This window comes from Ceratotherium simum, chromosome 6, assembly GCF_057802395.1.
Source record: "Ceratotherium simum simum isolate JZ-2026a chromosome 6, ASM5780239v1, whole genome shotgun sequence".
NCBI classification, from domain to species: Eukaryota; Metazoa; Chordata; class Mammalia; order Perissodactyla; family Rhinocerotidae; genus Ceratotherium; species Ceratotherium simum.
Genome location: NC_141905.1, coordinates 48435020 through 48461476, shown reverse-complemented (window position 1 = coordinate 48461476; position 26457 = coordinate 48435020). Strand labels below are relative to the sequence as shown.

The window sequence follows — 26457 nt, the reverse complement described above, 5'->3', positions numbered from 1 at the left end:
GGTGAAAATGGATATCCTTGGGAAAAAGGTAATAGAAACTTTGAAATGGCCAGTTATCCATCCCCAGGATCAAGACTCCGCAACAGGAGGATAAAAGCCACCCCATATCACTGGATTTGAATGTCAGACGTCACCCTAAAGAGATGGAACTCTGATACCCAGGCTCCCTGCAGCAAGGGACACTTTTGGCTGTAACTCCAAGTTGTACCACTCAGCTGTCTTCCCATTCAGCGTGAAGGAGTTTGTCTCAAATTTTCCACAAAGGTAGGGTCCAATATTTGTACCCAAAGTTTACCAGGCTTTTCCTCACACCTCACTGAGAACAGCTTCAGTGACAATAAGACACTTGAAGAGAAGGAAAGAAGGTGGTCAGGGGTTAGTCATTCCCAGATTGTGGCAGCCTCTGAAGCCACAAGAGGGCAGTGACGAGAACGGCGCTGGTGACGGTGAAGGAGAATTTTAACGTCTGCTCATGAGGGTAAGTGAGCTTCTTGGGATTCTGCCAAGAATGAGGTCCCTAAGGGCCTCAGAGAATCTCCTGGAACTGTTTTCAATATTGTTTTTATTGCTACCCACGTTTCCTGAGTGCTCTTCCAAACTGGCCTGGTCTGGGAAGAGCAGCTGACATAAAAAAGCCTGAAAGTGTATTTGTGATACAAAAGAAAGCAGTATGTACCAGCCGGATATGGTTTTGATGGCCACTTGGAGAATCCAGTCTCAATTCCTGCTCCACATTGTCTCCCTAGCTCCGCGGGCAGCATTGCCATCTGAGACTAGACTTGAGAAATGCCTCATGGGTGGCTTAAGAGGTGGTTTATGCAGTGACAATGATGTGTTGAAGAAAGTTCATATTGGCTCGTCGGAGCCAATTGTATACAGATCTTCCCAACTTCATTTTCAATGACTTCCTTCGGTAGCTTGAAATCAGCCGTGGTAGGAGTATTTATGCCACAGAAATTGGCAAATGTTATACACTGGGGCTTTTTATACCTGGAGAGCCAGTCGTCAAACATTTAGCACCCCCCACTGCCAATACTTGTTGCAGAAAATTCTTTGATAAAGAAATGATGTGCTGGTTTAAGACATTAGGAGAAAAAATAGCATTAGGAAGAAATTATTTTGTGTTGTTTTAGAACATTGTGATAGACCCAGGACCAGGTTTGCTTAGCAGGACAACTCAGTGAGTTTGCAAATGGGGAGTATTCTGGCCAGGTCAACTTTCCAGGGTAAGCTGCTACTTTCCTAAATGCTCAGACCCCTGAACTATGGTCATTTCATCACATAACCCCATCTTTATATGACTATGTTAATAATAATAAGAATTTATAAGTACATCTTTGGAGCTGAAGTGAAAGAGTATTCAAATCCTTTTCTAGCTCTTTTCCCTGTTTTCTTTTTTCTGGGGAAGATTTGCCCTGAGCTAACATCTGTTGCCAATCTTCCTCTTTTTTTGCTTGAGGAAGATTAGCCCTGAGCTAACATCTGTGCCAATCTTCCTTTATTTTATATGTGGGTCACCGTCACAGCATGGTTGACAAGTGGTGTAGGTCTGTGCCCGGGATCCGAACCTGCAAACCTGGGCCACCAAAGCAGAGCATGGCAAACTTAACCACTGGGCCACAGGGCCGGCCCCTCCTTTACCTTTTTGGATTAATAAAAGTAGAAACAAGAAATTTGCCAAACCCAAACATGGAAGGTCATTTGTTGAAGTCCGTCACCCCAACTTCATATATGTGGAGACTGGGTATGAGTGGCACCCCGTAGTAGATTAACTCTATGACCAACATCACCTTATGTCTTCTCAGAGAGTGGGGAAGCCTCTGAGAATTACCCTATAGGATGCACTCATTCATTGACAAGTCACTGAAGTTCTCTGTCTAGTCATGCTAAACCAAAAGAAATTTTCCTTTTAGGAAATGTGAGAACTCGCCATGGGTTATATTAGCGTATAAGAGGAATTGTTCATTAGCGCTTGATAAAAGTGTCTATACTAAAAAAAGAAAAAATAAAGGTAATTGTGTAGCAGCCAGCCCTGATGGTTTAGTGGTTAAGTTTGGCACTCTCACTGCTGCAGCCTGGGTTCGTTTCTCGGTCAGGGAACCACACCACCTGTCTATCTGTTGTCATATTGTGGTGGCTGCATGTTGCTGTGATGCTGAAAGCTATGCCACTGGTATTTCAAATACCAGCAGGGTCACCCATGGTGGACAGGTTTCAGCAGAGCTTCCAGACTCACATACTAGGAAGAAGGACTTGGCCACCCATTTCTGAAAAAATTGCCTGTGAAAACCTTATGAATAGCAGTGGAGCGTTGTCTGATACAGTGCCAGATGCTGAGAGGATGGCGCAAACCCTGCTCTGCTGTACACAGGGTTACTAGGAGTCAGAATCTACCCCGAGGCACTAACAAAACAAAGGGCGCCAGCTTGCCCAGCTTTGCAGCAAATACTCTGCATCTTTATGGATCTTTTGCTTCTTCTTGGTTAATGTGTTTTCCCTCATTGTAGTAATGAGAACTGTGACTGAGCTGTGGCCTTTGCAGTAGGAGTAGATTAAGCAAGCATTTCCAGATTCTGTAAGATTCTTTAGCTTGGGCAGTGTCCTTTCCCTTTTGTGGCCCAGGCCAAACAGCCCAGCTCATTATGGCTCAGGACCTAGGCCCCCAAAAATATCAAATATGCCTTGTGTTATTCTCTGATCATGAATTGCTCTCAGGGATCTTAAAAAAAGAGAGTCTTCCTGGGTCCCTCACTTTCAACGTTCTCTCTCCCTTACTTTAACCTAGCTATGTTTGTAAATACCATGGCTTGATTTTTTTTCTGTATAAATTTCCTAGTAAATAACAGCTGCCTCCTGCTAAATATAAAATTTAATAGACAAAAGTCAGAAGTCATAATTGACTAGACAGCACTAACAGCAACAACAAATTGTGAAGCAATCATATTTAATAATTGAGTGCACTTACCATGTATTTCTCAATTAATCCTCACAACAACCTGAAGAGGCAGATACTATTACTATTCCCATTTTACAGATGAGGAAATAGATGTATAGAGAAATTAAGTGACTTCCTCTGGTTAAGGTAGTGCTGGGATTTGAACTCAAGAAATCTTAATCCAGACCCCATTCTCTAAACCACAATTCTTTACCATCTCCCTGCCAAGGGAATGACTAAAAATGCAGCTCCTCTCCTCTGAAGATGGGCCCCCATTTTTGCATGGAAAACTATCTCAAGTTAGAGGTAGCAGAAGAATGGATTTCATAATTTGATCAAGTCTTTTACGTGTGTAAGTCAGAACTTTAGATAGAGAGCGCAGGGTGCAAGATGGAATGGAGAACGTCAGGTTTCATACTTGTGCAGTCACAGCCCGGCATGCAATGCGGGAGGCATTCCTCCCAACCCTTTCTGACGCCAAAGAAAAACAAATCTCTTTTGCAACCACTTTTTCACCTTTCTACCTCTTTTGGATTCTGCCAGAAACCTTGAATGATGTTGTAATATTTTTAGGAGAAATAAGAAGTCTGTTTCTCTCCCAAACACATTTTTTCAGTGTTGCTGGAATCTTGGAACAAATGCTATATTCATGAGATTTCTCTTTTGTGTTGTAATTGCGAACCTTAGCCTCAGCTGCATACTAATGCTTTTAGGCCTGGTGGTTATACCCAATACTCAAACTGAATCCATTTTCTTCTTCCCTTCACAATCAGTTTGTTCTCCCAAGTCTCCTTTTTTGGTTTAGTGGCACCTCAATTCTCTCCCACTCTTAAAAAATTGGAGTGATGTTTGATTTTCTCCTCTCCTTCACCTCTGACATTGAGCGAGTGTCAAATCCTAGTGACATAATTCACCTGCACATCTGGGATGTATTCCCCCTTTCCATTTCCACTGCTGCCTCCACATACGACCTTGGCTCTGCTTCCCTCCCAAATGGGGTCTCCCTTCTTAAATGGCTGCCTGTCTCCATCCCCAGGGTGGCCATTAGATTCCAACTTGTTTTTCAGCTCCACCTCCTTCTACACCATTAGAGCACTAAGTTGGGCAGAATTTGGAGGAGCTATCTGGGCTTCTCAAGAGAAAGTCCCTTGATCGATTAGTGATGCCTTCCCTGACCAGGGGTAGGAAAGAAGCATCCTTGCTTAGCTTCTCCCTGCTCCGTTTTTCATACTTTTTTCAGATGAATGTTTGTAAAATGCAGCTCAATTTATGTTTTTATCTTGCTCAAAAATATTCAGGGACTCTCTATTGCCTTCATTAAGTTAAAATTCCTCAGCATGGCATTTGAGAACCTCCAGGTTCTGTCTGTAACATATCTTCTCAGCTGCCTCTTTCACTGCTCCCCTACAAACGCCTACATTAGTGGAACTCAAACTCAGTGTCACAATGGACCAGTGGGCGGGAGAGGGTGGGCTTATAACCAGAGAGCTGGAGATCTTCCATAAGACCATATCCTGTCTTGTTATTATTATTTTTTTTTGTGAGGAAGATCAGCCCTGAGCTAACATCCATGCTAATCCTCCTCTTTTTGCTGAGGAAGACCGGCTCTGAGCTAACATCTATTGCCAATCCTCCTCCTTTTTTTTTTTTCCCCCCAAAACCCCAGTAGATAGTTGTATGTCACAGTTGCACATCCTTCTAGTTGCTGTATGTGGGACGCGGCCTCAGCATGGCCGGAGAAGCGGTGCGTCGGTGCGCGCCCAGGATCCCAACCCGGGCCGCCAGTAGCGGAGCGCGCGCACTTAACCGCTAAGCCACGGGGCTGGCCCCACCATATCCTGTCTTAACTCTGGCATCATCAGCATATGAACTCTGGAGAGTGTCACAAATGAACATCGTCTTTCAGGAGATTAAGGTAGGAAAAAATGGAGAACTGCTACCCTTGGCTTAGCCAAACCATACTGCTTGCTATTGTATATATTTTGGGCTTTTCTTCCCCTGCACTTTAGCTAACACTAATACTTTCAACTCTGTATCTCTGCCCAGCAAAATACTTTTTGTTTTTCTAAGTGCGGTTTGAATTCTGCCTGTTTCATGAAGCCTTCCCTAACTTTTCAAACTGGATATGATGCCTCCTTTTTATGAACTCCCAGAGCATTTTATTTAGGGTGCTTATGTTCAAACTTGCATTGTATTTATTTTACACCTCTCTTGTATTCCCCATACAATAATCAGCAAGGAGAAAATCTTTTATTTTAATTAATTAATTAATTTTTTTTTTTTGAGGAAGATTGGCCCTGTGCTAACATCTGTTGCCAATCTTCCTCTTTTTTCTTTTTTTCTCCCCAAAGCCCCGGTACATAGTTGTGTATCACGGTTGTAAAGTTGTAGCTCTTCTGTATGGGACACCGCCTCAGCAGGGCTTCATGAGTGGTGAGTAGGTCTGTGCCCAGGATCTGAACTGGCGAACCCCAGGCCGCTGAAGTGGAATACAGGAACTTAACCACTATACCACCAGGCTGGTCCCCCTTTTTTTGTTTATAATCTTTCTCTTTCACTGGGCTGCGTACATGGTAGGCCCTTCATGATCTGACGACTTCTGACCCCACTTGTCATCTCTTTCCTCAGTGCCTGCTTTGCCTTCTCTGCTCCTGTCGTACCAGACAACTTGGAGGTTCCCAAACTCCATTTGCTCGCTCTTATCTTCAGGTCTTTGCACATGCCATGGCTTCTTATCAGGTGAAGTAGATTGCCAAAATGGCCACAGTCTTCACCCATCCGTGTACCCACACCTTCTGCAATGTGACTTCCATCCAGAGGTGGAGACCATTTCCCTTCCCCGTGAATCTGGACTGGCCCTGGGACTTGCTTTGGTTAATACAATGCAGCGGAAGTTATGGTGTGCCCGTTCTGAGCCTAAGCCTCCAAAAGGTTTGTGTGTTTCCACTTGTTCTCTTGGAAACTTGCCCAGCTGCCATGTGAACAACTCTAGGGCAGCCTATCAGAGAATGAGAGACCACGTGGAACAGAGACAGCCGTCCCAGCTGAGGCCATCCTAAACCAGCAGGTCCCGACCAACCCCCAACCAACCGAGCAGCTTTCTGTGGATACATTAACAAGGCTCAGATCAGCAGAACTGCCCAGCCAAATTGTTAACCCACAGAATCATGAACTAAACAAATCATTATTTTAAGCTATTAAATTTTGGAGTGGTTTGTTATGCAGCCAAAGCTAGCCAATATACTAGGTTAGCAGTTACCTTTCTACTCTCAACTCAGATATCAATTCCTTGGCAAAGCCTTTCCTGACCCCCTTCAAGTCTGGGTTAGTATTCCCTGTTATGTACTGCACTCATAGTCCAGTTATAATTACTTGGGAATTGGGGCCAGCCTAGTGGCTAAGTTTGGTGCATCCTGCTTCCATGGCCCAGGCATGGACCTACACCACTTTTTGGCAGCCATGCCGTGGCAGTGACCCACATACAAAATAGAGGAAGACTGGCACAAATGTTAGTTCAGGACGAATCTTCCTCAAGCCAAAAACAAAAAAGAATTACTTGGGAATCATCTCTATCTTACATTAGATTGTAAGATTTTTGAAGGCAGGCATTTTGTCTTATTAATCATATGCTAGCCCAGTATCTGGTACTCCATAGATGCTTAGAAAATATGTTTGAATGAAGGAAACAATGGATTAAGTCAGAGGTTGCAACTTGTGACCTGCGTATGTTCAGTTTGTCACACACATAGTATTGACCTACGAAGAATAAAAAAGTATTTTTCTCCAAATTTTGTCAACATTGAAAATCAAGAAATTTAGGATAAACACCTATATAACGGACTTTTAAATTTAAAAATGGGAAGATCCATCATCATTGGGCCTTCATTTCCTCATGGCATCAATGAGTGTTGGCTGTCCCCTTTAGATGGGCACACACTTTCTGGCCGACAGTCCTCACTGATCTCCATTGTCTCCTCAACACCCATTGTTATTTTATTTTACTTTTTGGTGAGGAAGATTCACCCTGAGCTAACATCTGTTGCCAATCTTCCTCTTTTTTCGCTTGAGGAAGATTAGCCCTGAGCTAACATGATGCCTATCTTCCTCCTTTTTATATGCGGATCACCACCACAGCGTGGCTGACAGGTGGTGTCGGTCCGTGCCTGGGATCCAAATTTGTGAACCCGGGCCACTGAAGTGGAGTGTGCCGAACTTAACTACTATGACATGGGGCCAGCCCCTTCCCATTGTTATTTATCATTGCATCTGTGCAGTCCTCTTGCAGACACTGCAATTTTCACTCAGCTACTTATTTGCTGTAAAGCACTCAACACTTAGGAGAGCTACTGATAATTGTGTCCACTTATTTGCTTCCACCTTCAATTGCTTATGGCCTCATTTTTCTCCTCTACAAATTGGGTTTGTTTTTTCTCCCTCCAAAGGGTTTTCAAGGATAATTCAGCTTATAACCTGCCAAGACTAGAGTAAGAGGTTTTCTTTTGTCTAATAATTTTGTCTCATTATGGCAGGGATTGTGGTTTGGCTGGAGGTATCCTCACCTAGCAGTGCTGGCAGGCCTGTCAGGACCATCATGCCAGTTTTCTAATGTGTTTCATTTTAATAGTGCTCTTAAGGGTCTATGTAAAACCTGCCATTGGTGGCCATCTCCTTCATGATGGATTGAGGTAATTTTTCAGCAGTGTGAGGTGAGATTGGAGGGCTTTTTTTTTTTGATTACTACTCATTCTGTTTATAAGGTTTATAACTCAATGATTGGGCCTTTTAAGGAAGAAGCTCCCCAGCCAATTCATAATTCCAGGTTAAAAAAAAAATCACCAAGCCTGGCTGATGTTCAGCAAGAATACGCTGGTACAGGTATACCAGTTGTTTACCCTGTTATCTGTTCTGATTGGTCAGTGCATAGGCTGAACCAGTAATTAAATCTTTGGAACATATCAACCCTGGAGTTGACACATTGGAATGGAGAAAAATGCTAGTTTTCAATCATGTCTTTGTCTTTGGACTAATTTGTGAGGCAACGTGCTTAACAACTGGATCACATCTTGGTGCCACCTGTTATCAATTCTCTTATGTAAACACCAATATAATTATTCAATTCAGAAGAGTCTTTCTCTCCTATGGTGCATCCAAGGTTCAGCTCATCTGGGCATGAAAAGGCAGCTCCGCTTGTTCTCTAATTAGTGAAGTGAATAAGCAGGTAGAACTTGCTCTGTTCCATTAGTCCTGACTAAATTAGTTGGTGACTCATTATTTCTAAAAGCCCCATACAATCAGACCACCAACTTGTGAGCTTAACCAAGCTAGAGTCTGAGGTGACACAGTCTTCCTTAAATAGTCAAGAAAAGAAACAGAAACACTATGTTTAGCAGTGGTTATTCTTCATTTGACGGTGCGTAAGAATAGGCTAGCAGAGTTGGCACCTTTTACAGCCTAGTTGGAGAATTAAAGTATTTACTCTATGTGACTTTTTCATATCCTGAATTCATCTTTTAAAAAAAAATTACCTTTGTAGGGGCCGGCCTGGTGGCATAGTGGTTAAGTGCGCGCACTCCGCTTCGGCACCAAGGGGTTCGGGCCCGGGCATAGTGCGAATCGACACACCGCTTGTCTAGCCATGCTGTGGCAGCGTCCCCTACAAAGTAGAGGAAGATGGGCATGGATGTTAGCCCAGGGCCAATCTTCCTTAGAAAAAAGAGGAGGATTGGCATCGGATGTTAGCTCAGGGCTAATCTTCCTCCCCACCAAAAAAAAAAAACATTACCTTTGTATCACAAAAGTAATACGTGATCATTGCAGAAAAAATTTAAATGTGTTTAAGTAAAATGCAGAAAATAAAAAAAGTTTCTCAAATCCCAGCCTAATACAACACTGTAGCATTTTGAAATGGGTTAGTCTAGTTATCTCTTTGTCTCTGCCTCCCTCTTTAATTTTCGATAGTTTTAAAACTTGAAGTTCTTTCTTTTAAACCTTGAACTTAAAAAAAAAGCCATATTGGAGGGAAATATTTTCAAATATATTAGACCTTCGTCTGTCTTAGAGACTGTTAAACGGAAATGACTCAAGTTGTCGCTCTGACCACTGACTATTATCATGGACTGAGTCATTTTCACTTGCGTCTCTTTCAGCTAGCACTTTTGCTGCTTCTAAAAACCTGGAGTATTCTAATTTTCTGTGATTGGAAGAAAAAGAACAGTTGGTTAGAACCGTATATAAATGAAAAGTCACCAAGCTTTGCATGAGCCTCAGAGCCTCTCCTGTGGTATGAAATGCATGGGCTTTATTTCATGAGCCTCCGTGACCTGGAGACCTTTACTATTTACTTCTCATTTTTAACTATGTCTTGGAGTTGAGATTGCATGAAATGTGATTTCTGAATTAGATTTTAATGTATTTTGAAATGTAATTTTGAGCATCTTTACATGCACCTGTTGGCCATTTGAATGTCTTCTCTGGAAAAATGTCTATTTAGTTCCTCTGCCTATTTTTTAATCAGGTGTTTTTTTGTTGTTATTGAATTGTATGAGTTCTTTATATACTTTGGATATTAACCTCTTATCAGATGCATGATTTGCAAATATTTTCTCCCATTCTTGGGTTGCCTTTTCACTTTGTTGATGGTTTCTTTTGCTGTGCAGAAGACTTTTAGTTTGATGTAGTCTCACTTGTTGATTTTTGCTTTTGTTTCTCATGCTTTTTGTGTCATATTCAAAAAAATAATTGCCAAGATCAATGTCAAGGAGTTCCCTCCCTGTGTTTTCTTTTAGGAGTTTTACAGTTTCAGGTCTTATGTTTAAGTCTTTCAAGTTAATTTTGAGTTAATCCATTTTGGGTTAATTTTTGTGAGCGGTACAAGATAGGGGTTCAATTTCCTTTTTCTGCATGTGGTTATCCAGTAATAACACCATTTGATCTGCAGCCTTTATTGGACTGAAAGAAGATTTATAGTTTAGCTAAGGAGTCATCTTCAATAACTGGTGTTTATCAGGTGACTATGTTAATCAGGATGGGCAGAGGGCTTGCTATGGTAACAAATAATTCCTCCCCCCCAAATCTTAGTTGCTTAACACGTAAACATTTATTTCTTGTATATGCAAAGCACACTCCTGGTCCCATGACTCTCTGAGGTAGTTTTCCTCTAAGTGGTGACTCACAGATCTTGTAATCTAACACCTGGGACGTGCAGTTATCAGGGTCACCATAGCAGAGAGCTCACACCCTCTCCAAATGCCTCCGCATGAAATATTTCAGTCCAGCAGTGACACATGTCACTGCCACAGCCCATTGACCAGGAATTACCACGGGGCCAGAAAGCATAACTTTCCTCTGTGCCCACAAAGGAGTGGAGGACCAGATATGAACGAGTGCCACAAGTCTCGACCACAGTGACCTTGGGTAAGCAACTTAACTTTATCTATATGCCAAGGGGGTTCGACAGGATGACTAGATGACTAGAATCTTTGCCTCTTCTCACAATCTCTGAGACTAAATATTTGATTTCTTCTTCTTACTAGCTTTGTGTTTTTGACTACTTCGTAGGCATTATTTTATTGTTACTTTAAAGGTATCAGGTATATGAATATTAGTAAAGGCCAAATGCTTGTGTTGCATGGTATAGCTGATGGTTAAGCTAGAGAGCTCTAAGGCAGATGATCTGGTTTTGAATCTGTCTTGGTCTCTTATTGGCAGTATGACTATTGTCTATTTGTTTAACTTCTATACGACTCATACTTTTTTGCTTTTTAATTCAAATGTAAAATGGGGATAGGAATAGTCCCATCCTCATAGGATTACTGTATTGAATAAGGCAATTCGTGTAGTGGTCTTAGAACAGCATCTGGAACATGCAATAAGTTTATTTCATTTGATTTTTATTATTTTTAAAAGATGACTGTCCTTCTTGCCCCAGCTTGGTAAGTGTCTATATAGTAACAGTTCAATAAGCTGTTGTCCTTCATGTCCTGGCGTGATCAGCCAGCCCGCCCCATGTAAGTCTCTTTAATCTACTGACCCATAAAATGGAGTCACAAACACTACCCGTAGGTGAGCTGGGTCTTTGCCCAAGACCATCAACCCCTTTGGACTTGTGCCTCACCTGCTTTAGCTCAGATTGCACCCCTGCCTGGCCCTGTCTTGGCTCTATATCTGAGCTGGATCCTGCTCAGATAAGCTTGCTATTCCTGCCTGGTCTCCCCCCATCACTGAGCTCTCGCTTTCTCTCACAGACTTTCCCTGGCTGGCCCCATTGATTCCTGAGGAGCCCTGCTCTCGTGTCCACCCCTCAGGACCCAAACCCTACCTCAGCTTCTGGGTCACAGAGTCTTGGCCCTGGCCTTCCCAAGGTGGAGGGGGCATCAGACAGACACCCCCTCTCATTTCATTGACTGCACCCTTTAAACTTGGATATTTCTGGTACCACCTAGCCCTTATTACCATCTCAAATCAATGACAAACCTGGAATATTAAGTCCTCCTACAGGCATTATCCCTCCTGGTAGCACAGGAGTAAGAACTTTTTCCTTTCCCTCTGGATCTTAAGTGGATTGTCCTTGGGAATGAGTCAGACAAATTGCAGCAAGAGACAATGTGAGAAATGGTATGTGTTCACTCTCCAGCAGGGGGATGCTCCCGTTCCCCTCCCTTTTTGCTTCTTGACTGATCTAGTAGAGGACCCTCTGTGAATGGTTGCCAGTGCATTTGCCCAGGGGAGAGAAGAGCAATTCTCACCCGGCAGGGCTCCTTCTCAGGCTTGCTTCTGCCCAATAGAAGAAAGACAATACGCTTTTGTGTTAAGCCCCATTCAGGTCATCCTTTCCCCTGTTGGCCGGAGACAATACTGAGTTAGGCTGGACTTCGATACAAGCAAGTTTCTTTCTGCTTTTCTTGGTCCTTTGTTTTCCAAGTTCTATCAAGGGACAATGTGGTACTTTTCTCACAAGTGCACAGTACAGGTGGGAGGTGCTGAGCATCTGAGATTTATGGGGAGGGGAAGAATTACATCAAACGATATTGTCACCCTGTCCCTGAAATGATGATAAATGCGGATGCAGCCTGCTTTCCCCCAATCTGCCTTCATAATCTTGTATGGCAAACAGGTCAAATTTGTCACTGCCAAATACAATAAATTCTTATCTGTTCTTTTAGAAAAAGATAAATCATCAGAGAATAATTTCCAAGCACTCTGCAAAGGTTGTATAGCCTACACTGTTTAACAGTATAGGGAAGTTTTGCAATTCCAATTTTATCTCGATTTTAAACCCTCTGGATGTTTCAAAAATAGCAAAAGACACTTTTTCTCTCCAAGCCTGAGTTTGTCAAGCTCTAATAGAGAGATCTGTAGAAACAAGTGTGAGGAATATACCAAGAAAAGAACTGTTATAAGGTTTAAAATGCACAGAACGTACCACTCCTGTGCATCCACATTCAGCATAATTAATGTAATAACTCATTTGCATCATGCTATAGAGTTAGCAAAGAAGTTTTTTTATATTGTCGTTGTGAATCTTTCTATGTGGTAGGTTTTTGTTAGTCTCTATTTTTCCAAGAAGGAAAATGAAGCTCTGAGGGATTAAGGTCACAGAGAAAAAAGCCTCAATCCTCAGATTACAAATTCCAATCTTTTCCATACCCTCAATGTCTCTCTTTATCTTTTACCCTTTGTATCAAAGGCAGAACTGGGGAAAATTTGGGGAGAGAAACTCTGTAGCCCGAGAGCAGTTTATCTGCCCCTTTCTCTGAGAAAAGCAGGACTATCAGTATTGCTGGGGACATGAGTTTTGTGAATCCGTGGGGGAAGGAGAGACCCCAGCGTGCTCCTCTGTCATGCTTCATCTTCCTCCCATACCCTGCCACTGTGACTGGAGCTGGGACCTCCCTCATGGAATGAACTTGAGTTCCCTAATGTGGTGGAGCACATCCCTTAGTCGCATTCTCAGCCTCAACATATGACACGTGCAGAAGGGTTTTAATAAGAAACATTCTCTCCAGCTTGGAACAGGAGGAACTTGTCTCCTATTGTTGAGGTTTGAGGTCTACATTGAACTGAGACAAGTGAAAAGGTGAATCTATAAATAGTCAACAGATGATGGGACTACTTTGGGGTTCAAAGGGACTTTTCAGTTCTGTGCAAAATCCATACGGTGGTAAGGTACCACTATGGCAGCCATGTGCACTTAAACTAATTTTTTTCAGACCTATGAAAAATTCATTGTGCCAGATGGCTCATAACTTTTAACTTTAAAAATGTTCCCAGAGGCAGCTTGGTATACACAGTGTCCAGTGATTGGAATGCATATATTCTCCAAAGTGAGGTCCAATGCTCACTTTTGTGCGATTTACCTTGGACAGGTTCTTAATTGGAGACAGCAGGATCCAATTCTGTTAGCTTGAGAAGAAAGGGATTTATTAAGGGTTAGAGATAATTTGCAGAACCATGGCAAAGGCTGAAGACAGGGAATTGAGGTTGAGCTTCCAGGAACAACTCCCCAACTTAAACTGCAGACCTGAGCTGCTAAGGGGTGGGGTGCGCTTGGTCCTGGACATGGAATAAGGAAGCACCTGCAGCATCTGGAAGCTGCCATCAAGCTGCCAGCTCAGTCACGCTGCCATGATCCAAACCAGTAAAATGGATGTCCCATGCCCGGCCCCTCTCCCTGAGTAGCTCTGTTCTGAATCAAAGTCTCACACTAGTGCATCTGAAAGGCAGAACCTAAACTACATCTGGAGCTCTAGGCAAATGTGCAGAGGGTCCAGCTTCTGCATACTAGATGGGTTTAGAAAGGGTATTGAGTGTAAGAACTCTACAATATCTGCCACAGTGCTTTTAATCCACCTTTCTCCTGGCCCCTGGCATATTAAAGAACAAAGCTTATTTCCCCTCCATCTGTCTTCCCATCTGTCCTTCTATTTGTTTATCAACTATCCATCTATCCATCCATCCATCAACCTGATTTTGGCACTTTTGGTATTGTTTCTTTTTATATCTGTTTCAGAATGCATCTAGAAGATAAGGATTTTTTTTTAAAACGTATAATCACAATGTCATTATTACACTAACATTTTAAACAATAATTCCTTAATACCATCAAATGTCTATTCAGTGTTCAAATTTTCCCAATTATCTCATCATTTTTAAAAACAGTGTGTTCGAATAATGATGATTTGGGGCTTACCAGATCCAGTTCATTGATGTGTGTCTTCAGCCTCTTTTAATTTATAGCTTTCTTCTCCTTCTGTCTCCTCTCCTCCCTGTCTGTCTCTCTCCTCTCTACTCTTTTTCCTCCTCTTGTTCTCCTTCCTCTTCTCCCCCTTGCCCCCCTCCATCTTTCTCTCCCTCTCTACTTTCAATTTATTTGTTACCACTTCCAATTTACTTGTTAAAGAAGCTGGGTCATTTGTCTGAGTCCCTCACAGTCTGGATTTTCCTTTTCCCTGCATTGTCCTCTAACATATTCAATGGTCTTTTGCATTTCCTATAAACAGACACTTGGCTCTAGAGGCTGATCCAATTTGGGTTGAATTTTTTGGTAAGATACTTGAGAGGTGAGGTTGTGTACCTCATTCAGAGGCTTTCGATATCTGGTTGTCTCTTTTGGTGACATAAGCAGCCAGCCATTGATGATCATTGCTGAGATCCATCATTTCATTAGGAGTTCACAAATCATTTAGATTCTAAGTCTGTCATTCCTCCTTCATTTATTAGCTGGAATACTTTGATAGTGAGAAACTGTCCCTTATCAATGACTTGGCTTTCCCAAGATACTTTTATTTTTATTTATTTATTTATGTATTTTTATAATTTTATTTATTTATTTTTCCCCCAAAGCCCCAGTAGATAGTTGTATGTCATAGTTGCACATCCTTCTAGTTGCTGCATGTGTGACGCGGCCTCAGCAGGGCCGGAGAAGCGGTGCGTCGGTGCGCGCCCGGGATCCGAACCCAGGCCACCAGCAGCAGAGCTCGCACACTTAACTGCTAAGCCACGGGACCGGCCCCCCAAGATACTTTTATACAGGACAAGCAGAGTACGTTCTCGATTTCTTGGTCTTCCTGCCCTTTTTTTTTCTTACAGTTTTCAGAAAAAGAAATTGGTTTCCTAGCATCTTTTAAAGGTAATTAATGAGGTTTTTTTAAAGTACTATTATGGCATCATGGATTTAAGCACATTTGATTTGCTTCAATCTATTGCAGTTATTTTTTATTGATGCTCAAATTGACCCATTTTTGACTAGTGGGAACCTCTAGTTCTTTTTGACACAATTCTAATCATCTTAATGACTTTGATTTCTGGTGTGAAAAAATGTTGTAGGTTTAGTTCATGTACTTCCCGCTCCAGGCCCAGAACCAGTTATTTCTTTAAGAATCCCTCATTCCTTTTAGCAAGAGATGGTGTTTCAAGACTACAATCTGGGTGCTATATATTTTTTAAAGTAATTTAATCTTTAATTATTCCAAGAATTAAAGAATGAATAAGGATGTGTACATTAGCATGGAGTGTATGAAATTAGCATCAAGCCTTTTAAGATCCCTACTCTGTCAGCATAACTAAAATATTAAGAGAATTTTTGGTGCTAATGATTATCAGTTAATGGTTTGGGAATTGGGATTTTGGGAGAAATATTCTTTTGGCTTGAACACAGTTTACGTGTTTCTCCCCAGCTGCCTTTACCTCATTTGGGCTGGGTAGTTTTTCTCTCTGTGATAGGATGTTAAGAGACACAGGACATGGCTTTGTTTCATCATCTGCTAATGAGGACTGAACACACAGACTTGCATATCCCCGGAGGCTGCCATGCCAGGGCCCAGGTCAAGGTGATGTGGACAGTAAGAGTTTGGTGAAAGGCAAGAGGTCTTGTCTAGGAATCTGGAGACCTGGGCTCACATCCTGTAATAACTATTCCTTAATCATGCACACTTTTAACCATCCTTTCCTGTTTTGGAAGCCATTTAATCTTTTTACATCTGTTTCCTCATCTGTAAAATGGGTAGAATATGTATGCATGAGTGAGCATCCTGGGGGGGAGAGTAGAGAAGGACAGTTATCCTAATCCTAGCTAACAGGATTTATTTGAGGGTCATTTAGAAATAAAATATATGTGCAAGTAAAATATTTGCAATGATTACATCTTCCCCTCACTGCAAGGTAGTCTTATTCTTTGCTATAGGAGCCAGCTGTTTTGATGGGCCCCACAAGTCCCTTTGGCTGAAGGTCTTTCCCCCACTAGCTCTGCCACAGTGCTTGGAACTCCTTGATTGTCACCTCCTTAAAATTCAGGTTTGGGCCTTCAAGTGTTGTCTGGGAGAAACGATACATTATGCCGTTATCATCTGCTAAAACCTTGGGTAAATTGATCTTATCTGACTAGACTGTGGGTCACCTAGCAGGTCTCATGGAGAATGAACACGGCGTGGCTCCTTTTTATGGAGAGAAAGATGGCTGGAGAAGTCTGGAAGAGACCACAGGGGCAGTTTAAAGGTCCTCCTACTGTGAGAAATAGTGGGAGAAGGAAATCCAATTGCAGGTGACCAGCGAGTGTCTGTGGTTTTTACTTACGCTGATTTTATTTTGGAGAACTACCCTCTGTCTTTGGGTATGGTCTTGTTGAGACTTCTATTTAAGTATCTCCTCAAGGGAAGGGAGAAGTCTATGATCTGAGCGATGCCAGTCAGATGCTGTCCTTCAGGAATTGAATCCTGAGTGGAGAAACATAAAGACCTGAAATAGTTGGAGAGCATCCATCTTAATGGAGATGCCCTAGAGAGACTGTTCAATAGCTCTGCCACCTAGATCCGCAGAGCTGCCCTGCCTGATCTCTAGCCTTCCTGAGCTGTGTCTTCAACTTCTTTTGCTGCCTCCTAGCGAATTTACTTCTCTCTCTTTTTCCACTTCCTCATGTTAGTTAGATTTGGTCTCCGTTGCTTGATACCAAGAATTCTAATATAAATGGACAAAGAAAAAACTTGTTTAATACAATAATTTAACCTATTTCCCTCTGTAGTAGCAGAGAGGTAGCTAAGATATGTTACTAAGTGCCCTATTTGAAGGCATTTATATCTCTAATATTTCCACTGGAACTTTGGGGGCTGGTCTCTCCTAAAACTCTGTGGGGAATTAAGTGGCCTAGGTGGTCTTCTTCAAACTGCTTCCTGGACAGGTTGGATTTACTAAGAAAAAAGGAGGGATTTGGTCTATTTCTTGCTCTCTTTGTCTCTTGTGGGCCATTGTTTAACTTCATGCTATTATATAGTATACATTCTCCATGAGGAGGTATAAAACATTTTACTTTCCTCATTACAAAATGCTACATGGCTATTATAGAAAATACCAAGAGTCAAAAAGATGAGAACAAAACCTACCCATAATCTTACCACCAAATAATTACTTCTTAACATTTTGCTATACTTTCTTACAGTCTTTATGACCACACATATATAAATAATGTATATTTTATAAAAATGGGATCAAAAAGTTTTATAAACTGAAATAACTTAATATTTAATAATTTTTTCATGTCATTAAATTATCCTCTTCAATATAATTTTTAATGGTTGCATAGCTTTCTTGCCCTGTTATATATTCATTACTCACATTCTTAGTTCATCTAAAACATTGCATTCTTGTTATACATGAGAATCTGAAAATTAAAGTCACTTTTTGTTCTGAAATTGGTGTAAATAGTGCCCACTGGGACCATAGCCCACACTAATGTGCAGCATACATTATCACTCCCTGGTGATTGCTGGTTGAGTGACCAGTGGTAAACAATGCAGTATTGTTTTTTGTGACCCAGGCTGTAGACATTGCATGAACTTGTCATGCTGGGTGAGTTGTGTAAGGGCTGAAATGACCTTCAGCCCAATTGGCCTTCGGTGACTTCTACTTCAGTATCAGGCCATCCCAGGAGAGGCTTTGCACATAAGCCTTTTGTTATCAATATACTTGAATCTCATCCTTGTACCAAGCCCACAAAGGTATGCTAATAAGAACTCTAACTTTCCTGGACTTGACTGTGAACATCTTTCCTTAGTAGGTTTCAGAAAGTGCTGAGAAGTTTTAGCCAAGTAACGTGCAAGGGGGAAGGAAACAAGATTCTGGACCATCATTTGCTTTATTGGAATGCAGTTCTTTTGAGTGGTCGAATCAGGTAAGAAGGCCGGTATTTTCTTAGAGGGAGGGAGGAATCTTGAATCATTTCATTGTCTCCAAGTTCTTGATGAAACCGTAAAGCTTCACCTCATTTTCTTAGCTTTAGAAACCCATTTTGCTAAGTAATTACTTTTTATGGTCACAATCTTGAAAAACAGGTTTCTCAGTGTGGTAAAAATGTGGCAAGTGACCTGCTAACGTGTCATTAGAGCCTCATCCTTGAGTTTGCAGGATTATGCAAGATTAAGTGGGAACCATTAGGAAATGTAGAATCCTTTGAATTGTAATCATCGGCTCATCTCTCCAAGGTGCATTTGCCTTCTGAAGGCGGAGAAGGCATTTACTTTCATGTTTGAATTCAGATTTTAATCATCAGTGAGAAATAAATGGTACTAACTGGTTCAAAAAGAATAATAATATATTGGCAGTGATTCTGGCAACTAAACAGAGCAGTGAAACACATGAGGTCCATCACTGAAATCTGAGTGAGAGATGGAAACTAATGTTAATTAAGTACCATTGTTGACTTGTGTAAAAGGCTGGTGGTGGTAATCAGATCAGCAGAACAAAACTAACAACAACAAAAATTATGATTTCGTGCCATGTCTGTTTGTTACATAGGCTCCTACCATGTGGTGGGTCACATTTACACATGCAATCTACTTGTAGATACTCCGGGGTTAGGAGGGCCACCTGTCACTCATCCTTTTTTAATTGCCTTCTTTGTGCAGAAGCTATCTCAGCTAGTAGGAAGGCTCATAGAAACCAAAGCTTTGAGCAAGAACTAGGTGTACTGGGTTTGAAGTTTGCTACTGAAATAGCAGCAAATGACTAGCACACTTCTTTGGATCATCAAAGTTTCAGAGGCATATCTTAGATGTGCTTCCTGACTCCTCAGGGCTGACAGTGAAAGTTGGGACCAAGATACAGAACTAATTCATTTTCCCTTAAATTTGAAGTTGTCCCTGCTGGTGGTGGTGGCCATCATGCTGGTGATAAATAGATGAGGAAAGCCTGTTAATAACCAGGAAATCTGAGAAGACATTCCTGTCTCTTTCTCCACTCTCAGTTCAGCCCTCCATCTGTAGTGTTTGCTGTTAAACTGATTTAACCTCTAGTCCAAGGATTGCAAAATAAAATGACTGCAGAGACCAGATAGTAACTTAGATGGATAAGGTCCACTGGGAAGGGAATATGGCATGTTGCAGAAAGCATGCCCCGTCTAAAGGAAACAGCAGCTCCTAAGTTTTATGAAACTCTTGGCATGTGGGAATGCTGGCTCAGTGTTGCCATATTTTATGAAATATTTTGAAAGAAAATTTGAAGTTTCAAATTTGTAACTGTGGGCTCTGTTTACAGATAAATTTTGTAAGCTCTATCTTTTGTCAACTAAGTCAAATTGAAACAAAAAATTGTCTGGGCCATGCTAAACACATCTGTTTGTTGCCAATTTACAACTCTTACGGGTAGCAGCATCTTAGCCACATAATGCCCATTTTGAGGGCAAGTCTTGGGACTCCTAGCTCATCTCACTTCTCAGGCTTCCTACAGCACAGGTTAAGAAAATGGGCTCTGAAGTTCCTACCTGTGATTCCAATAATCTGCTAGCCTCATATAAACTCCCTTTAAGGAAAATGAGGAGCACAGTATCTTTGCTATTTTGGAATCTAATCATAAATGCTAACGTTTTGAGCACTTGTTATATTCCACGGAACAAACAAATTATTACTTGCGTCATCTTCTTTTTATAGGAACTCTATGAGATAGGTACTAAAATTATTATCATCATCATATCTCTGTTTTACAGATGGGGAAACTGAGGTTCGTTGTCAGGGAAGATTTCCCCAAGATTAGTTACAGTCAGTGGCAGAAATGCGGTTTGAATTCTGGAGTCAGACTTCGGAATCCAACTTTGAACCACTGTATTATATTTCCTCCTGCTACATTATATGGATTTTTAGCTTCTATAGTCCTTTTGGTGATGATGAATTCTCCTAAAATATCTTAAAGAATCTGTAAGGACATTTTCTGCTTTTGTAGAAAGCAGGGGCGTTATCTTTATCCTCATCCTTTGATACAGGGCTTACAAAATGTGTAGGATCCTTCTGATCACTGAAGATGGAGATTTTACTAATGCTTGGCTTGAAACCAGAGATGCCAACCCCCTTTTCCATGCCATTTTCTCATCAGGTGGTAATTGGAAGTTAGAACATGAAGCTTAAATGCCAAAGGTATGGGTTTTACCTTCATGTGAACAAGATAATTTTACTTAGTCCATGACCACAGAGTACAGCCTTAACCCCAGACAGCCTTCTCACAAGTGCAAGCAGTGTGGGGGCATCACTCATCCTCATTGTCAGAAGTGCTCCAACATAGACCCATGTACAGAGAGCATCATTGCCATAAATGAAAGCAGTAATGATGGAGCCAGGGAATGCAAATAGACTTTAGCTTAGTTGCTAATGCCAAATGATGGGTCATGGCTTCCAGGATGAGCACAGCGCTGAGAAGGATTTGGAAACTGCATCTAAGCTTATCAAAGAGTGCAGTAATTGATTGTTCTTGTCTGCCATGGGCTTGGAATATGGAACTAGTGACAAGTGTGTTCTGTACTTGCCGTGTCTGATATAGTCTATTCATATGAAAAAGCTAAGACATCTTAACTGTGGGCAGCTCAAAGCATATGAATTTCAATTTGTGCTTCTGTTTTTTTCTGTCTCTTTCATATTTCTTCTTCCATCTCTGCTTTTCCTCAAGAGAAATGGCCAAACGCACCTTCTCCATGTTAGAGACATTCCTGATTTTCCTCCTTGTGATGATGACTGCGATCACGGTGGCCCTTCTCAGCCTCTTGTTTATCACCAGTGGGACCACTGAAAATAACAAAGGCAAGTGTCATGGGCTTTCTTGGATGCTATTCCTAGGCCTGCAGGAAATTTTTTGAGTATGGGGGACACCAAGGTAAGAAACAGCATCTGCTGATAACAGGGCAGTTCAATGTATACTTAAGCAGCGTGCGGTGGCCATCTAACCTTTACATTAATTACCCTTTCTGCATGGATAGCAATTTTTATCAAGCTTACCTTTGTCCCAAATAGCTAGTTGACAGGCTTTCTGACATGCATTTATTTGTCTTTCATTTTCCCACTGATCTAAGCACAGTTCAGTCTTCTTCAAGGCCCAGTAATGTGAGCTTTCCTGCTAAGCCTCTTCTCTTTCTCTTTGTCTCCTTTTTGGCATCATCTTTTCCTGGGGTTACTGAATGTCAATTAGTCTGTGAAAAGCTTTAGAGAAGGAGGTCTCGAACTCAAATCTTTCCGGGGGCCAATCAATTTCTGTAAAGAAGGTGGACTGGGGAGGTGGACCAGAATGGGGGCAGATGCGATTCTGGTGAAAGGGGTCCACAGCCCCTTCTGAGTGCCAGCTGTTTGTTGTCATGACATCACATGGACTCAGATCTCCTGAGTTTTCAAGAGAAGCTAGAAATTGGGGTTTTTAGACATATCTTGATTTTTTTTTTTTAATGTTGGAGATGAATTTAGTTTTTGGAGACTATCTTTACAGGCTATATTTACAGGCAATATTGGGCCCATGGGTCTTTGATGGAGCCTCTACTTTGGTATTAGGTTATATACTTACTAAATGAAGTAGAGAACACTGTGGGGATTGAATGCGTTGACCAAAGTAAAGGGAGGGCTGACCTCAGACCAAATGAAGAAGGAGACAGCATTCTTCACCTCAGCTTTCTCTTTTGTGGCCTTTTCACTTTTCTAGTGTATTCTCTGCCATATCCCTGTGCTTTGAATTCTCTACAAACACAGAGGAACAGAGGTCCTCTGTGCCAGCAGTGGGCAGAGCAGGGTCTTGGACTGTTAGAAATGAAAGAATCCATAAGAATTATTTAGTTTTAGCTCTTCAAGTTTTAGCTCTTCAAATTAGAAAAGGTGCAGGCTGAGACTCAGGGAGGTTATCAGTAATTATAGTCACTATTCTCATAGTAGAAGTTGCTGTTTATTGCAGGGTTCCTTTGTGTCAAGCACCATAGTCAGGAGTCTACATAATTTTCTCATTTAATTCTCATAAAACTTCTATAAAGGCAGGTGCTAGTCTTAGTATCATTTTACAGATGTGGAAACTAAGACTGAGATCACAAAGAACTTGCCCTTGGCTATGTGACTAGGTTTGGCGTTGGTTGGCACCACATTCCTACGTTGCTATCAGTGAAGACGTAGCAAAGGTGCCTGCTTCCTTCCTTGCAATACTTGATGTCTTGTAGAAAGCGTGGGCTTGGGGATGAGAAGACGTGGATTCCAACTCCATCTAGAAAGCGGTTGAAAGAACGTGAGGTTCTGGGTTAGAGGATCTGGTTTGGGCATGTGATTCATCATATGCTCTCCATGAAATCTTGGTTAAGTCACTTCTCTGGGTTTTAGTTTTCTCATGTGTAAAGCTGAGGAGATTAGACTACGTGATCTCTAAGTTTTTTTGAGCTCCAGAATTCTAGGATCCCAGAAGGAGTTAGCTGTTAATTTATTGCCTAAGCGCTTTCTGACCACTAGTGCCTAGTGACACTGACATTTACTGCCTTGGCCACCCCTGACTGTTGTCTGGGGTGGAAACAAACAAACAAATAAAATGTGTATGTAAGATGTCTAAATAATAAAACCAAAGCTATAAGCCAGCCATCGCTCTAAATTTTTAATATGCATTAATATGTTTATTGTTCAAAACAACCCTAGGAAGTAGGGTATTATTATTATCTCCTTTTTATAGATGAAAAAATTGGGGTGAAATAGGCTAAGTAATTTGTTCATCTAGTAAGTGGTAGAGCCAGTTTTCAAACCCATGCTGTTTGTTTCCGGCACCTGCCCTCTTAGTCTCTATGCCATTCTGCATCCCTTGATATTTGTGTGTGTGTGTGATATGCACACTAATATAGAATGTATGTGTGTACATACACATACATATATGGTAGCATGAGAATCATTAAAATAAGGTGGAGCTACGTCAACAAGTGTACAATGATCCAGGTTGCATTAAGAATAAAAGTCTATGAAAGGTTGAGGAAGATCAGAGGAGGGTATAGACAGTTAGGTGTGGCATCCTGGAGATGAGGGGTTGAGCTGAATCTGAGTGTGATGGAAATGTACTCTGAAGGGGGTAGTGGAGACTGGTTGGTAGAGCAGGAAGGAGTGAGAGCTCTGGATGCAGAGAATGGTAGAAACAAATCCCCAGAGGCTGGATTTAGTAGGTTGTGTGCCAGGAATTTGTCACCTGATTCATTTGGCTGAAACAGAAGTGCAGGGTGAGTGAATAAAGGGTGATGAGTTTGAGAAAGAATGGCTTGTGATGAGAAGCTGATGGACAATTGATGGAGGCCTTGATTGTTCAGCTGAAACATCTCCAGCCCAAGAAAATGATCTTAGGATTATGTTATAAAACACGTTCCTGAGATGTTTTTCACCTTATGTCTTATATATAAGAGACTATACAATGATTTTTCCTTAGACACCTGAACCTATGGGTTCTAATTGATGTTGATAAATATGTGGGCTGAAACGTTGTTTCTTAAATATCTTATTCCATTTTTAGATTCAGGTTATTCGACCACCCAGAGCCGTCAGGCCACCCAGGGCCCTCTGGCCACGCAAGGCTCCACAGCCGCTCAAGGCTCCACACTGACCCAGGGCCCCATAGCCACCCAGGTGTCTCCAGGGACTAGCACCCCAGAGCCACCTCTATTTCAGAACTTCAGTGGCTACAATATCGGTGTTGGGCGAGCTGACTGCACAGGACAAGTAGCAGATATTACTTTGGTAAGTAAATCATGGGCTCCTCAAAGAGACTACGAAACAAGTAATTTTATTATTTTGCATCCTAAATTTCTTATTTATTACATCATCTTCTCCCTTTTCTATTGACTTCACTGTTGTCTAACACTATGAATATTGTACTGTAAGGAAGATGGGAGATTTTATTCAACCACAACTTCCTTGTAAAGACAACTGGCCATCTTTATGAAGTGGCAGGGCTGGCAAACTAATACCACAGGGGATGAGCAGGTACTGTGAACGACTGAGGCAGGCCAGTGTAAGATGATAGATATCTAGCGAATCCTCATTTTGGGGTCAGCAGGAAGTGGCAGGGACTATGGTGCAACTAGAAAGTGCATGGCTCTAGCTGACTGTTGCCATGTAAGAATGCTGACTCAGGGCTGCTGTATCTTACAGTTGTTTTTTTTTTTTCAAGAGAAGCCAGAAAGTCTATGGATTGAAGATCTGAGGGTTTCAATCTCTCAGTTGGAAAATATAGGCAACTCTAGTTGGTTAAAACTGGAAACCTAGTATGGACAAACACTGTGTCAGCCAAGTAAAAAACATCTGTAGGTGAGGTGTGGCCTACTGGCTGCTAGCATGCAACTTCTTGGCTGTGATGTTGGAAATATCCATTTATATCAACCCTACCCTAGAATACCAGAGCATGAAGCTGTCTGATGGAATCTTCTCCTTCCTTCCAAATAACCTTTAGATTCTAGGAATTCTTCCCTCCTGTCTGTTCTGAAAAGTGACTCTGGAATGTGAACCCTAAATGAACACTCACATGAGGGATAAAGCAAGCAGTGGGTGTAGCATTCTGAAGACCAGGGTATACCTTTAAGGGTGGGTTTTACGACATAGTGAGAGAAGGAGTTTGGGATAGGTGTATTTGGTCTGACTTGGCTTAGGGAGGGACAATGTGGTAAAAGCCAGGGTGAGGCACCCTCAGTAAAGATTACTTAATCATAAAGAAACCATTTCCTTCAGGAAAAAATAACACAAATAACCAAAGGGAGGGAGCCTTCAGTCTTCAGGATGTTCCTGGGCCATGAGGGATGGTGGTAGGGGAACTATTTCCTTTTGTAGTGCCTTAAACAGGAAGGAAAAAAGGTTCTGTTTCAAAGAACAGAAGAGCCCTGAAAGGCCTGCAGTGTGGTAATGGAATTCCCGAGCCACCCTAGCTTTTTCCTCGCCCATAGACCGGTGAATAGCTTCTGTTAGGCCCATCACTGCTTGGCCTTTACATTTTTCTACATGGAATAATAAAACCTCTTTTGTGATATTGGCTTAATTGTTGAAAACATATATATTATCTGACTTGGAGCCACAGTGTCATGTGCATTGTTTTTTGTCTTTCCTAAGTAGTCTATTCTTGTATGGTTGTTCCTGGTTTCTGGTAGCAGAGGAGTGAGACAGAGTGGTTCTGATTCCGCTTTCCTCTTTAGATGGGCTACGGCAAAACTGGTCAGCATGCACGGGGCATCCTCACAAGGTTGTACAGTCGTGCTTTCATCGTGGCAGAACCTGACGGGTCAAATCGAATGGTGTTTGTCAGTATTGACATAGGCATGGTATCCCAACGACTCAGGCTTGAGGTAAGTGATTCAAATGAGAAAGAAATGACATGTTTTAAAAGAAAGTCTGTGGGTGAATGTGACAGTAACTAAGCCCTCCTGGTTTCTCATCCAGTAAGTTTCTACTACCCTCAACATTATAAGCTCTTGACAATCCAGCAGACAATTGGATGAGGAGAATGATCCTTCTTTTTCCATTCCAAGTCATTTTGGTCAAAATTTGCTTTCAACTCTGCTGATGGCCAATCATCATTATTAATGCTAATGTTTTTTGAAAGCTTATTATATTCCAGGTGACCTTCATGTACATTCTTTCATTTACTCCTCCTTGTTAGAAGTCTGAGAGCACCAATCAATCACTAACCCTTCCCTCAAGTTTTTAGACAATTGAGAATATATGCAAGGAATCAGATGAGAATCAAAACACAACACTGAAATGAGGTTGACCATAAATTGCTGAAGCTGGGTTTTAAGCACACGGGGGTTTCATTATACTGTTCTGATAATTTTGTGTTTGAATATTTCAATAATAAAATTTAAAAAGGATATGTCAGCTCTCTTCATTTTTAAACTGTATCCTAGAATATGGTAGGCTTTTCCATGATTTTCCCCAAATTTAGATCTTGTTACTCACCTATGGGGAAAGTTGAGCTTAGCAGAAAGCTGCATGGGGGGGATTGTTCCTGGGCTGCCTGAGACCTCTAAGGTACAGAGTGAGAGAAAAAGAGGGAGGGAGGGAGGGAAGGAAGAGGGAAGGAGGGAGACAGAAAGAGAAATAGAGTGAAAGACAGGGACTTCCATGTCTGTCTCTCTAAGCCAATTTCTAGGCCCTGACCCAGTTATATTTTCTGTATGGGATCAGGTCACAGAAAGAGAATGTGCTCCCTTAATGTCTGTTTGCATATTCATGAATGTGAGAAAGAGAAGAATCCGGAGCACCCAGAACCATGACCATTAAATGTCCATTATT

At 41.6% G+C, this 26457-nt stretch overlaps 1 protein-coding gene across 4 annotated transcripts in view; it reads left to right on the top strand.

The window, feature by feature from the left end:
• The first annotated feature begins 258 nt into the window (after positions 1–258).
• The window catches only part of LOC101400558 (neutral ceramidase), a 119845-nt gene continuing 93646 nt past the window's right edge, over positions 259–26457 (top strand). Inside the window, exons 1-6 of one of the 4 annotated variants that reach the window (XM_087432201.1) lie at positions 259–478; positions 17979–18095; positions 20178–20328; positions 20855–20985; positions 23690–23913; positions 25359–25508. In XM_087432201.1, the coding sequence (XP_087288327.1) occupies positions 20309–20328; positions 20855–20985; positions 23690–23913; positions 25359–25508 (525 nt within the window). In that variant the 5' untranslated portion in view covers positions 259–478; positions 17979–18095; positions 20178–20308. Of the gene's footprint in view, positions 479–10166; positions 10349–17978; positions 18096–20177; positions 20329–20854; positions 20986–23689; positions 23914–25358; positions 25509–26457 lie in introns of those variants that run through there. The other 3 variants (XM_087432200.1, XM_087432199.1, XM_004439997.2) reach the window with 3 other exon arrangements.